The sequence below is a fragment of the Lethenteron reissneri genome, chromosome 15 (assembly GCF_015708825.2).
Source record: "Lethenteron reissneri isolate LAM-NWPU_2019-01 chromosome 15, ASM1570882v1, whole genome shotgun sequence".
NCBI classification, from domain to species: domain Eukaryota; kingdom Metazoa; phylum Chordata; class Hyperoartia; order Petromyzontiformes; family Petromyzontidae; genus Lethenteron; species Lethenteron reissneri.
Window position 1 is genome coordinate 5,737,022 of NC_083793.1, and position 15,323 is coordinate 5,752,344.

At 46.3% G+C, this 15,323-nt stretch overlaps 1 protein-coding gene across 1 annotated transcript in view; it reads left to right on the top strand.

The window, feature by feature from the left end:
- Positions 1-2,926: 2,926 nt before the first annotated feature.
- TEX264 (testis expressed 264, ER-phagy receptor) overlaps positions 2,927-15,323 on the top strand; it is a 165,881-nt gene continuing 153,484 nt past the window's right edge. Inside the window, 1 exon segment of the mRNA XM_061551905.1 lies at positions 2,927-3,619. Coding sequence (XP_061407889.1) covers positions 3,362-3,619 — 258 coding nt within the window. The 5' untranslated portion in view covers positions 2,927-3,361.

Consider the following 15,323-nt stretch of genomic DNA (forward strand, 5'->3'; position numbering starts at 1 on the left):
GCACCAGGTACTCATTTCAGGCTGAGTCGACCTAGGGGAGGTCCAGGACCGGTTCAGATAATCGTCACTGGTGTTGGCCGTGAGCGGGAATCGAACCACCGGGTCGCCGGGTTCTTAGCGCAGCGCGCTGACCGCTACACTACCGCTCCCCTACTACACACGTACTGATACACACACACACCAAACACACAACTACCCCCCCTCTTCGTGATTAGGCCGAGCCGAGGGAGTCATTAAACCCAAGAGTTATAGGTATGCGGTTCTAATTTGAGTAGCGACGAGGTCGTTTTGATTCCGGTGCAAATTCAATAAGGGGCCGTCCATAAATGACGTCACGCGATTTTGGACGAATTTTTGACCCCCCCCCCCCCCCGTCGTCACACGGCGTCACAAAAAGACAGACCCCCCCCTCAAATATGACGTCACAAAGCTCTGCCCCCCCAAGTAAAACAGGCTTCAAATCGCTTTAAACTATTGTCATTGTAGTGCGTATTTAATGTGGCGCTGCACTCTGATGTTGTAGGAGAAAACATTTATTAAAAAGTATATTTAATTAAGTAGAACGTGTTGTCTATATTTATTTAAAGTTGTGCATTTTTACGTGACGTCACATTTCTCAAAACCCCCCGCTTGTCACACATCGTCACAAATGTCTGACCCACCCCCCCCCCCAGGTGCGTGACGTCATTTATGGACGGCCCCAAACGTTGGGCATGTTCTGCCAATTGTGTCCGTGATTTAACAGCTCCATTTTGTTCAGTGAGCGAATTTCAATTCACTTTTATTTTTACTATAGTCACATTTATGCCAAGCGCAAATTTGCAGAACGCTTTATTACCTTATTATACTTTGGTTTTTACCTTCTTATAATATTTCCTGAAACTACATTTCAATTGGCAAATATGAGACGAATGAGGTTTTCCCAACATTATGTATCCATTTGTTTCCCCAAACCGAGTTTCGGAAGATAAATTCTGCTGCTGTGAATACATTTAGCAAAAGCGTGACACTTTGCGTGACTACCCTTTTAGTATTTCTTTTGGTACATTCTTTATGTAATCTTCGCGTGGCTGTTGCTGTTGAGTACATGGTATTATTTCTATATTTTACGTATAGCTTTGTGAGAGCTTGAATGATTGCATCAACTTCTACAGTTGAACTCTTTTTTCACAATCTGCAAAGAATAGGAAAAATAGGAGTCCGTCTTTTCCATAATCTGATTAATAGTATTCAGTCGGTGGTTATGGAACATGTCCCGAGTCGTTCTTACGTACCTGGTTGGTTTTCATTGTTCCCAATGATCTTCGCGAACAATTTATACTGCACGTTTAAAAATAGGTAAATATATCTGTAAACCGTCACACTCAAGTTCCGTTTGTCATATTTTTTTAATAGAATGACTAATATGTAATTCCATGATTGTGGTATGTAACTTCTGTGTAAAGATTTAGTGAAAAAAACAATGTTTGTTCGAACAATTAGTCCCTCTGCTTTGATGATGTCCACAGGGCTACCGTGATATGTATTCTTTACATCATGATAAATGTATCAGTTCAGTATTCGCAGACAATATTGCTGACATCCCGGATTTTGCTGAAGATTATTGGCATACACTTTTATTTAAAGCTTTCGTGACTAAAAGGATTCATATTCTTGGTTCTTTCGGTAAAGTCAACCATTATTGTTTTATATTTTTATTATTTTATTATTTCCCTTCTACGTGACTTTACCGAAAGAACCAAGAATATTATTGGCATAGTTTCAAGAAAATAATCTAATAGCGAAATTTGGTTGAGAGAATTATTCAACTTACCGGTGAGATAAAACAATTTTTACGTTAAATGCTTGGTCAGATCATCACGTGACCTAATTCAGAAATGTATCTATAATCATCTATTCATAAGCTCACTTATAAGTCCATCGAATTGTGAAAGCATAACTTTTTCGATTCATATATTGTGCAAAAGAGAATCCGAATATTTATTTATATTGGAGGAATCTGATGAACTATAAAGCTCTTGTGTTGACAGATGTCCACTAATAGGTCCATGTGACCCCCGCAGCTACTAGGGGCCGATACATTCAATAGAATCGTAACAAAACAAAAAACAAATAATCCTCGAAACGAAACTGCGACAATTCATCGGATCGTCGACGCCGTTGTACATCCAAGCTCTCTCAGCACGTGGCCCCATTGTTCTATGCCCCCACCCCTCCCAGAGCAGTGTTCGCGTCCGCCCACGTGGTTGGAGGAATCCCACGAGCGAAAAAGCTATTTTCTTTACAGATGTCCACTAATAGGTCCATGTGACCTCCACAGCCACTAGGGGCCGATACATTCAATAGAATCCTATAAACAAGTATAACCCGTAAAAACAAAGTTTTTCACTATAAATCCTTTATATGCGTGGCGGCAAGAGTCCTCTCGTCCTCTGGCTTGAAAACGCTGCCACCTATGGGTCAGATGATTGCATGGCAGCATTAAGCAATTGGTAATTAAATATAGTATTTTTGTCCTAAAAAGTGTAAAATTTTGGAGAAAAAAAATTTCACGAACATTGTCACGCACAACGAGTCTGTGTGGAAAATGTCAGCTCGATTGGATCACGGGAAGTGGGTTAAAAAACGACCGAAAGATTTGCACGGTCGTAAGCAAGCAAGCAAGTGAACTTAATATAAAGGATTTAAAAAAAACCCAAATAATCCTCGAAACGAAACCGTAACAATTCATCGAATCGTCGACGACAAGAGCTCTGTCAGCACGTGGCCCCATTGTTCCATGCGCCCCCCCTCCCCTCCCTCCCAGAGCATTGGTCGCGTCCGCCCACGTGGTACAAAGCGGCGCGTGGACCCGGAAGTCGGTGGCGCTCCTTCACGAGTCCCGCACGCAGCCCGCATTGTTGACATTCGCGGCCTCATTCTCCCCGATCACGACAGCTGCCGCAAACGCGACACGTCGCCGCCGCATCCCCCTTGCCTTCTGTCATTAAACTCCTCCTCCCCCGCAGCGCCTCCAAATAACAAACAAACAACAATCGCCAGCAAACGGTAATTCCCCACCAACCACAAAACCCACCTATGAACCCACCACATACCAATTGCATTTCGTAGACCGAACGCGCAGAAGCGCGCTGTGATTGGTGGGCGCGGGCGCGAGGTGGCCCAACGCGCGCCTCCCATTGGTCAGCGTCTGCGCGCGCAGCCAACGGGCACGCGCTTCGCTCCGCCGCGCGCTTAAGCGCTCCAGTAAATACAAACGGTGGCAGCGGATAGCAACAACAAGCCCCCCCAACATCGACCCATCGTCGTCTTTCTCTCGCCGCCGTCGCAGTCACCGCCGCCGTCGTCGTCGCCGCTTCTCATGGAGGACTGGGCGCTGCTATCGCTCATCGCGGCGCTCCTGCTGCTGCTGCTCGGCTCGCTGGTGGGCGTAGCGCTCCACTCGGGGCTGTGCGCCGCCGTGGTGGTGCGTACCGGGTCTCCGCCCGTGCGCGGCCTCACCGTCGCCTACAAGTACTGTGTGGGGCCCTACCGACAAAGCGGCCGCCTCTACACAGAGGCGGCGAGCATCGCGCCCACGCTGCGCTCCATAGGAGTCTACTACGACGACCCCGCGCAGGTGAGCGGGGCGGACGGTGCTGCGTTGAAGGTGGTGGGGGTGTGTGTCCAGTGGCTATAACACAGCAGGTTGGCACAGTAGGGGGGCACAGGTGGTGCATCAGCCACTCATCTTGGTCATCTCAGTCAGTCGACCCGTGGCACCTGCTGGGTCTGCCCCGTGGCACCTGCTGGGTCTGCCCCGTGACCTCCTGGCCAGCGGGCGTTCGACACTTCACGTGGCCTCAAGGTGCACATGGCCTGGTACAAGCGTCGTGGTGACGTCACCACCACTTAGTGGCGAATGGCGGTTGTTGTTGTTGTCCAGTGGCTATAACACAGCAAGTTGGCACAGTACAGGGCACAGGTGGTGTATCAGCCAGTCATCTCGGCCATCTCAGTCAGTCGACCCGTGACCTCTGCTGGGTCTGCCCCGTGACCTCCTGCCCAGCGGGCGTTCGACATTTCACGTGGCCTCAAGGTGCACATGGCCTGGTACAAGCGTCGTGGTGACGTCACCGCCACTTAGTGGCGAATGGCGGCTGTTGTTGTCCAGTGGCTATAACACAGCAAGTTGGCACAGTAGGGGGCACAGGTGGTGCATCGGCCAGTCATCTCGGCCATCTCAGTCAGTCGACCCGTGACCTCTGCTGGGTCTGCCCCGTGACTTCCTGGCCAGCGGGCGTTCGACACCTCACGTGGCCTCAAGGTGCACATGGCCTGGCACAAGCGTCGTGGTAACGTCACCGCCACTTAGTGGCGAATGGCGGTGGTTGTTGTCATGGGGGGGGGTTGAGGGGTGATTGTTCGTGCTGATGACCCTGACGACCTCCGCGGGCCAGGGGCCTGGGTGGTTGTCGAGGGGTGTGGGATTGAGCGGTCAGGTCAGAGGTCGCAAACGGGTTTTGATTCCTTACCCGTACCCGGCCGCACCAGGGTAGCCGGGTATCGGGTACCCGGTTGCGACCTCTGGGTCAGGTACTCGTGTGGATTTCTGATGCGCCTGCTCAACAAACCGAAACACGTAGGCAATAGCTGCGGTCACCCACTCAACAACTGGGCCATCATCTACTCATCCAGCCACCTGCCACCAACCCATAGTTCCAAACGCCTACCTACCCACCCACCCAACTTCTCAGTCGTCCACTCCAGGCACTCACTCGTAGACTTAGTCACCTACTCATCCAGTAACCCACCCCATACATGTCAACCCCCGTATCAGTGCCTAGCTTATTACAGGCCAATTCACACCTCATTGGGTACCCCGTGGTGCCCTTATGAATCTCAACGTTCATCCTACAAAGTGGAGATCGTATTGGTGACCGGGAAGTTGGAGCGATGAGGCCAGCTCGTGCACAGGAGCTGAACGGATCGTTGAAGGATGGCGACAGCGTGGGGAGTCCTCCATCCAGAAGCAGATAGATCTTGGCTAATCATGATATCCATACCTGTCAACCCCTTATCAGTGCCTACCTTATTACAGACCACGGGCTAAACCGTATGGGTTGACAGGAATGCCACCCCCACCTAATCAATCACATATCCATCAAATCAATCGCTTACGTACCTTCACACTCGAGCGTTTTTGCCCAACTACCTACCCACACACCTAACCCAATCACTCACCTTCCCGATCACTTAACCCCCCCCCCCCCACACAATGTCTGCTCACCAAGTCAATTAATTTACACACTATCCAACTTCCGTTATTCCACTCATATATTCACCTACCTGCTGACTCCCTACTCATCACCCACCCCTCCACCAACCTACGTATCTGCTAGACCATCCCTTCTCAGCTCCAGTCCTTGCGACCTCCCACGGTCCCGTCTTTTCATTCTCTAAATTAATAAGCTTCACCTGATGGTCCTGATGGTAATCACGGAAAGCAGTACCGTGGGCAGCATTGCACTCCGAACCGCCCACCCACTCCCTTAACCACTCAGCCAACCAATCAACCACCCCCATCCCCATGTCCTTAAGGGTCTCACAGGTCACACAGTCGATGCAATAGGCTGTTGTTGAGTCTCTGCCCTTAGGGAAAGACCTTTCGTGCTGATGACACACGTAATGGGTGTGAGGAGCTGTCATGAGGTTCTTTGGGGCCAATCTGCCACACTGCAGTATTTGGCATGTGGTTTATTGCGGCAGCTAAAAAAACCCCTGACCACAATTTCGTGGAACCACATGTGCCAAACTGCTGCTGGGCAATACTTAATCTATAGCCGTTTCTCATGACGTACTTGTGACATCTGTAATTTATGTGCAATCAAGAAGGGCCGTTGCCAGAAACGTTACCTCACTAGTCTAAGGCTGTGTTATTGAGGAATGCGTCGAGTTTATTTGTGCATATAATGGTTAAATGAATGGTGTAATTAGGAAAATTTACTTAGGAATAAATTCGCAGCAATTGTTTATTGTCCCTTATTTCATATCTCGATGTGGTGGGTGAAAATATCACGTTGGTTATTTTTCCTTATGGTTGGGATGGGAGACATTAATACGTTTGTGCCAAAATTCGCCAACGTGTGAATGGAGCTCAATGTTATGTTAATGTGTGTACGCATTACAGCCGTGTGGGCATGAGCGCACAGAACCTGGCCTCTTGGCAGTTCAGAGTGCACGCATCACTACCTGCCCAACAAGTGCAGACGTTGCCCTCAAATAGCACGATCCATTTCCGCTCCCCTGGGCGATAATTAACTGGTAGGATTGAGCGTCGATTGCCACCTTTATAAAACGTGATCCGCATGTGTTGCGGTTGACGCGTTCCGTTTAATGAATGTCAGATCTTTAGCCACGAATGCATCCTTTATACGAACTCGATCATCGTGATCAATCATGCTCCGTCAGCTGCTGGATTAAGATTTTACCAATCCCTCACAGTCTCTCAAAGTCTTGCGATGCAACAGTTCATCTCGCGCCTGGACATGCGCTGATTTAATCGCTTCTGACCCAACACACCTGCGATATTTCAGGTGCTATATTTGCTCTTGAAAGAGTCTTCAAAGTAATAAAATAACCTTCCGGTGTAAAGCCACTGAGACATGTAAACGCAGTTTATAATAAACACGGAACTGACAATACACAACCGTATGGTCTCATTAACGCCATCGTGTGTCCGCTGCCATAATGCCCCCCTCTTTAACCGTACAGCATTCGACAGGCATCTGCCAATGTAGCGTGTGTGCGCATCGTGAGGTATGCTCGCTGCCTCTTGAAGTGCCACGCTGTACAGATGACGTGATTCCTGTTGGTGAGGCCCCCTTGGCATGAGGGCTCAGCGTGCGCCCAGCTGTGGCTAAGATTGAGGCCAAGTACTGCACATATTGACCTGTTTGCGCAGTCTCTACCACGCATGTGCACACGCACAACCCTTTCAGACACTGCTACTCATTTATAAGCCATGGAAAAAATTTCCATTGCCAACGTGCAGTGTTCATTTTTTCATGCTCTTGAAATCTGGTCAGGTGGTACTGTGGTCAAAGTTCCGGGCTCTGGTGCTGGGCATTTAGGGCCTTTCGGCCCGTGCCAAGCAACTTTGTAATAAAAAAAAAACTAGGATGGTTGTGGTTTCACATCCTGTTTGGGATTTTATAGAAATATTTGAGGGGGCACCTCATGATTATTTATGTATTCATATATATGAAATACAGTATAGTTATTTGAGGTGGAGTTGTTGTTCAGTGGTTAGCATGCTCTGCTATAAATCCAGAAAACTGATTTCGATTCATGGCAGTGGCTGACAGCAGTGGCAAGTGATGTCTCAAACGGTCCTGGGCACTGCCTTTCACCAACCCGCACTGACCAAAGTGGTGAAGTATGGTCAGACAGCCCCTGTGATCGCAACTGCGTGGGGATGCCTACTTGCAATAAATAATAGAGACCCTCCACTCGGTCAATCTATTCATGATAATGATCATCATCATCATGTATGGTTTATCCCGGAGGGTGTTTCTTGATCCTCAACTTTTTTTTTCAGAGGGACCTGCATTGGGAAGTTTGGGAAATGTCACTAATGACCCGCATTCCAGGTTGAGGGCCCACACAGCCCTCGTTCACCCCAGGGATCTATAAAATTAGTACCACTTTGTGGCAAGTCGACAGTGAGGTTGTTCCGTGGAATGGTTTATTCCCCAACCATAGGAATGTGGAATTTGCGCAACATTCTCAGGGCTGTCGACCATATGTTGAGTGCCTCCCCATTCTGGTTGTAACAGGACACAACAGGTTATTTTTTAACTATGAAGAAATAAACTCCTTAAAAAAAGTTTTTGTAAAAACAACGGTTTTATTCACAAGTTTGTTTAGCTCACGGTCGAGAAGTGCGTCGATGATGTGGCGCCTGCTCCCACATCAACGCTTACTTGAATTAATTGGTTATTTTGTAAATGAATCTTCAATGTACAACTTTTGTTTGTGTGGAGTGAGGGTGCCCGTAACTCGTTCACACGGAGCAGGCGCGCCTGAGACACGTGGCGCCTGCTTCTTTGGCGAGGCGATTCGAGAGTTTAGGGATCACGGCGTTTTTGACGTACACAAAAATATATAAATAATAAGGCGTCCATACAAAATTAAAATTGCTTTAAAGTATCGAATTAACTGATTAATCGATGCCGATTTTGATATGGGCATTGTCACCGCATCTGAGCACGTGTGCAAAATTTTGAATTGATTTGGCAACAGGAAGTAGACAAAATTTTGATTACAAGATTTGACCACGACACACAGACAGGAGTCACGTTAAGTAAAACCGTTGAAAAAATGTCAGTTTCTATCGTTCGTCAGAACGAGTGGTTTTGTTTGTTTGTATTTTACATTGATTCCAGCTTGATTCTGTGTATATACGCCACGACGAAATCTGAGAATATTCTGGATGAATTTTAAAAAAGTTTTTAAACCATGCATGAATGCTTGTTATTGTAGCACTCCTATATTTTTGTATTCTTATGTTTTTTACAATTGTAAATGAAGCTGCAGCCAGTGTACTATATTTAAGACTTAATGTTTAAATATACTTTTAAATGTATCACTGAGTCTCACAGCTCGCTTTCAGAAGGGTCCAGCATTGGGCTGTTTGACCAGTTCCATTAATCAAGTGTTTGGCATGTTTAGAAACCCCACACACTTGGCAGGCCCTGGTGGGTCACCCATCCGTGGTGATGAAGCTTAGCTTCCGATATCTGATAAGATCGGATGCATTTAGATGGAGTGTTTTGATCGTAGGCATACCATCTTATGAATAGTTGTGAATGGTTATTTGCACCCATTCAATAATTCCATTTCAATGGAGCACAATTGCCCCGTATTATAAAACCAGTTTGAATATGCTGTATTACACAAGCAAATGTAATGAAAAGTGACCATACTGGGGGTGCTTTAATTGATTTTCGGTTATTGTTTCTGTCTTGTACTTACTCTCACACAGTGCTGCAGTCTGCTCAGATCAATGATCACAAGTCCAGGCCCCCCTTTAGCCCCACTTGTGGCCACTTGCCATGTGTGACTATCTGACTGTGCACAGCGGTTTGGTCAATACGGGAAAGTGCATTTTTTTACTGCTTTATGCACGTGGCTTCACAAGCTTAAGATCCCTGCTGAAACTTAAGTGTCCCCCGGTGGAAAAAAAAAAAAACCCTTTGTGCTTTAAAAACAAAACGTCTTGTAGCAAAATGCAATAGAAAATATTATCTTTGGACAAATGAAATAAATCGTTAAATTGAGTGACATGTTGCATTGATGTTTCTATTTTTCAACTGAAGATAAAATTTTAAGTGCCCGGAGGTATCTTTGCATCGCCAAAGATTATCAAAAAATTATATTTTTTGGGTTAAACAGATGTAACTTCTGGTCGGCATGTAATTATGCACACCTTCCCATTGATTTGATAATTAGTCATGGTTTGAGGCCACGGTTCAATTAAATAATCAATTATTTTTGTATCGTTTCTTTTTCCTCCTGTCTTGTTGGTACATTTTGTTTGCTCCGTTAGCCTGAATGTAAAATGTGCATATCGTCTGTGGATATTTTGCATAGGTAAACATTTAGAAACATGCGCTTAGAGTATTTGGCTGGAATTAATTTCCACGTAATAAGCCACTTCCTTGTGTTATCATTTATCGCCAGATCGCTTCTGAACAAGAGCTTTCTAGCTCGGTGAGCCTTGCCTGGTGAAATATAAATAGTTTATAGCTTAGTAGACATTGCATGTTAGTTCCCATTAATTCTACGTAAAAAAATTACGCGCTATAGTGTAAGTAACTGTGAAGCCTGTGCCTTCAACTTCGTAGTACATCACTATTTGTATTGATTTATTGAATGTTGCTTCATTTAATCAAATACATATTAGCATTCTGTTTACATGATTAGATTATAGCTGTACTAGCTTTACTACCCGGCTTCGCCCGAGACTTGGATTCTTCTCTTGGATTAACTCACGGCCTACGCGGAGAGTGGGGGAGATGCGTGACGTCAGCAGGCACACTGCGTGATGTCAACAGGCACACTGCGTGACGTCAGCAGGCACACTGCGTGACGCTGCCGCATGCGGGTGACATCACAGATGTGACGTCACCGCTCACTTGCCGTGCAAAATATATCCATTATTGTGCCCTCCCGCCCCCCCCAAAATACAAAAGTCTATTTTTATACTTATTGCGTTGTGTACAGTCTGGAAAACTACCCACATGCCAAATTTCAAGTTTGTTGCATGTTGGGAAGTATGCTAAACATTTCGAACAGACACACATATTCACACATTTCCCTTTTATATTAGCTGTATAACCAAAAGTACAATTATGTTCGAGTAGATACAAGGATATAATACAAGGACACTAACTGTACATAAAAGATGAACACATTAACAGCTCATTCTCATTGAACATAGCAATAGCATTACAATTTAACTGTGTTAATTCCCCAACACAGTAACTATGATATGATAATAAAACACCAAGACTGCAATAACTATTGCAATTACAGTACTATAAAAGTACGATAAGATCAACACTACAAACATAACAAACGAACACTTGCAAGTTTAATAGGTCTTAATATTCTGTATAATATAATCTGGGTTTTTGTCAACAGTGCGTTTCGAATATATATTTTAATGAAAATAAAAACATTGCTTTGAAAAAATGCGTAATTTCTCCGGAACTATAACAATTTCACAGACAGTGGTTCGCGTGAAAATCACAATCGCTTAGAAATTACTTCCCACTAATAAGCGCACACTTGATTTACATCAAATGCAAATATATATATGACGCCTCGCCAAAACTAAGTGAGTGAATGACACTTTCAATAATGTGGGGTTTGAGTGCTGCCTAATTATAAATGACGTTCCCCGTGTCAAAGACCCCTGGGAGCGTTTGTGCGTTCCCGTACAGCTATGTTGCCCGCTAGGCGTGTTGACGATCGCGTGTCATCGGTTGGGAGCTTGAAGGCACAATCCTGGCCATTTATCTTCCCAAACAAGATTGCCCAACAGGTAAAAGGTTCATTTCAACGCGCCACCCCGCCGGGGCTCCTGTGTCTTATTATTCTTAGGCAGTGGCACGACAATACCGCTCGCTCGCATTCCGTCTGTAAGTGCATTCCCTAAATGATCCCACATTACCCCTGAATGAGGTGGATAACATTGCTGGTGTTTATAGACAACAGCGCAGTGGTGGGCCGCCTAATTGGAATGCCATTGTCTTAAGGAATAAAGACAATGGGCATTTCTGACATATCTGAAACGTGATACTTTTCGCTGCTGTGTAGGCATGTCAGCAATAACTTGCATATCAGTTGTGACCTTGGGGTTAAGGGGTAGTCTGAAGTGCAAGGAACATGTCAAACAGACGACTGGTAATTATTTCTGTCTAACATTATTAATAGCTTCTTGGTTTTTTTGACTAGTTTCTACCAGTTTTTTTTAAAGGTTAAGGACACTTGCCAGAAAATATCTGATAGAGAGAGTGTAAAGATGCCGACCTTTTAAAAGAGCTGCCAACTTATTTAGCTATTTAGACTTAAACAGCAAGATTTTATCTGTTTGATGAAGGTGGCATACCTTATAATTGTTACACCATAACTTTGCTTTTTTGGTTATGATGGGGGGGGGTTTAAATTTTCAGTCTATAGTCTGGCCAAAAATTCCTCAAGTAAGTGCTGGCTTTCAGAACAGGCCATATGGGAAAGCCAGCGCCAGTGCATACTGCGATATACGTGCTTTAGCTAGATAGCCATCATTCCTCGGTTGGGTTAACGCAGGATCGCATTATACGTGTAATGAAACGTAATGGCAACGCAGTCCTCAATTAAGTGAGGGCCTGGGGATGTAAGTTAGCGTTTTGCAAAGTTGACAAGAGGGAACTTCATGCATCGGTGCGTGAAGTGAGAGCCAGTCAGGTTTCGATGAGGTACAAAATGGGCGGAGCCTAGGGCACTGAAACCTTTGGAGCAGCTGCCATTGGTTAAGTGACACGAGTGGGAAAAGTGACGAGTGATTAATAGAAGGCAGGGCATTGCCATGGCTGTATAATTCTCCCAAGACCTTTGTTCTAAGGGCACAAGAAAACTAAAACTATTCCCGAGACGTCGTGTTATTGTGTCAAACTAGAGTTCACTGGATGTTTGTTGTGTGGGGGGCAGGAGATGTTGAAAGGCTGAGCATGGTCAATTGGAAAGAAAAGGTAATGTTTTGTAATGAGTGCATTTTGTAAGCATTTAGTGAGAGCGAATTATGTTTTGCTGGCTGGAGGGAGAGGGAGGGAAGGACAGACGGATGGTGATAATAATATGTGTAAAGGAACATTATTGTATTTTGTTGTGCGTGTATAAAAGTTCACAGCTCAAACTATGGACACGTGTACACATCAAGTTATCCACCATACGACCCTGAAGTTAAGAACCTACGCTGTGGTGGCACAAGCACGGTGTCGCGTAACACAAGGCATGTGACGTTCACTAAACCTGCCTAAACAAACCTGCCTAAACTCCTGTGAAGACCCAGCATTAGCCAGCGAGGTTAAGCGTAAGTGCTGTCTGGTAATTCCTGACATGCCTTGGCTTAATTGCACAGCCTGCCTTTGTTATGTTTACACGAGATGGGGGGGGGGTTCCTTGTAATATAAATGCATGCCCTGCGCGAAACATCAACACGGCCCTGCAACACAGAGCGGCGTGTGCCGTTCGTCGTAATGGCTTTCGAGAAGCCACATTTGTGAATTTGGTCACTCAGAAGAGCAGGTTCGCTGCCAAAATAATTTTGTTGAGAAGGTTAGACTTTAGCCTCGCAGCCTCTCGCTCGCTCCCGCTTCAGAGAATACACAAAGCCGAAGCTGCGGGGCTGTATTAGCAGCTTGATGAACACGGTGCTGACAGCAGGACGCTTTCCAGTAGCACAAATGTGAACAGCGGCACTTGTTAAATTCCAGCCTCTCATAAATAACAGTCGTTTGGGTCCGGTTCAAAAATTCACTTATCTGTCACTTGCATCTCGCTGAATTTCCAGCAGCTGAATGTAAAGTTTCAGGAGTGGCGTTTCATTAGCAATGATCTATATTTGACCGGCCTCTGCAGGTTTTGGCAATTACGTGCATACTTTCTCACGTTACGGTTGTACTGTAATGAATTATGTAAAAATCCGTTTCCACAACACACATGCTGCGGTGCAGCGCAAAAAGAAGTTATGATTGAGTGAATAGTGGAAAAGCGTGAGTGCGTTGCTTCCTCTCTCCTGTTAGTCAGCAGTGTGGACAGGAGAAACCCAAGGCCGACTCTGCCGCCCAAAGCTCTCGTAAATTGTCTGAAGCGGTTCCAACAGCTGGGGCACATTTCTATTGGTCACTTGTGCTCGGCCTGCCATGCACATTAAAAAACAACAACGCAAAAAAAGTTGCCCACGCTTGGATGGCGGTGGGGGCGAGGGGTGGGGAACCGGTCACCACAAACAGGGAGGTCACTATAAACCTGCCAAATATTTTGAGGCACTTCCGAGGCAAAACGCAAGCGAGCGAACGAGCGCGAGAACGCTCTATCCGGTCCAGAGCGAAGGGTGGCTGTGGGTGGAGGAGAGAGAGGGAGGGAGGGGGTAGTGCGGCGCATTGCTCTACACCGCTCAGAAGCAGAGGTCGCAACCGGGTACCCGATACCCGTACCCTACCCGATACCCGGCTACTCGTACCCGGCCGGGTACGGGTACCCGTTTGCCACCCTGGTGCGGCCAGGTACGGGTACGGGTAGGCCGTGAGTCACTGGTGAGTCACCGTTTGTCACTCATTTCGGGTAGGGTACAGGTAGGGAACGGGTACCCGTACCCGGTTGGGTACAGGTACCCATTTGCGACCCTGGTGCGGCCAGGTACGGGTAAGGAATCAAAACCCGTTTGCGACCTCTGCTCAGAAGGTGACATGCACAGCTGAGGAGAACACCTGCAGTCGCTCCGTCCCAACCACAGTTCAGCCGACACGTAACGGCACAAACCTACTGCTCGGCAAAACGCTGCCCGACGTTGTCGGCACAAACCTCCGTGAATTTTTTCGTCTTTTTTTTTTTATCGCACCCAATGAGCTCTCGTGTTATTTTTCCATAAGCGTTGTTTATTTTGTTTTTGAGCACAGACCTCTCGTGCATTGTGGAGGCATGGCATGTGGGGCTGCCTGCCTGCGTTGTTTTTGGCAAATACAATCCTTGCCATTAATGTGTGGACTAGCGAGAATTGCTGCTCAGCCCAGAGGCATTCATTATACGTTGGACTCGCCTCTGCAAGGTATCCATATATAGCATTTCTTCCGTACTCTTGACTTCACTTCAAGAGATGATCGCCGGCGAGATGGAAAGATGAAATTCAGGGCGCATCGTTAAGATAATATACAGCTGTGTACTTAACTAGATTTATTCACAATATAGTAAGACCTCGTGTAGCCTGCCAGCTGGGTACACAGAGAGGTGAATGTGTGAAAAGGTCTGATATGTGAACATCTGTCAGGTGATGACGACAAGGGAGATGGAAAGAGGACTGCACACAAACGATGTATTCATGTTGTACGTATGTATGTTGAACTTATTTCATACCGTCCGTAGCCACCCGTGCCAATCGTAGGTGGGAGGGGTGGGAAGGACAACGAACTAAATAAAAAAAAATAGGCTGACTACGCAAAAAATGAAGCGCAAACTAGTGAACTTACGCGATATTAATAGTACATTTATGCATGTGAAACGGTCGGGTACATGAACATCTTTCTCAAATGACAGCTACACCATGCACAACTACTACACTGGGTGTGGGCTGTTAATTTGTGTGACGGTCGGATATGCCACATTGTGCCGTCGCCAAGAGGTTAGGCGAGGGATCGCCGGAAGTAAAAAGCAATCGGATTGCCATTTCTTTCAAGGATAATATAGTGTTCTCTGCCGATACCGGTGATCCATGTGAACAACAAAAAAGATCAGGTGGGCCAATAAAATGTGTCAAGTTGTCACTTATCTACGTCCTTCTCCTGCTTTGGGGCTGTGGTATTAATGGCCGTGGCTCTGCACCCGCTGAACTATGCTTCGGTGCGTCCTGCCAAGTCGCGTTTGTTTGGCCTGCCAGGCTGGGAGTGCAGCTCATGGGGTGTCCTTGCCACCCAAACATAAGTGGCCCAGCCCTGGCCCTCTGGGAAACAGACTTTTAAGAAGTTATACAAAACACTCGCCCTGGCTTTTCACGGGTTCCATAGACCTTTCAACGATCG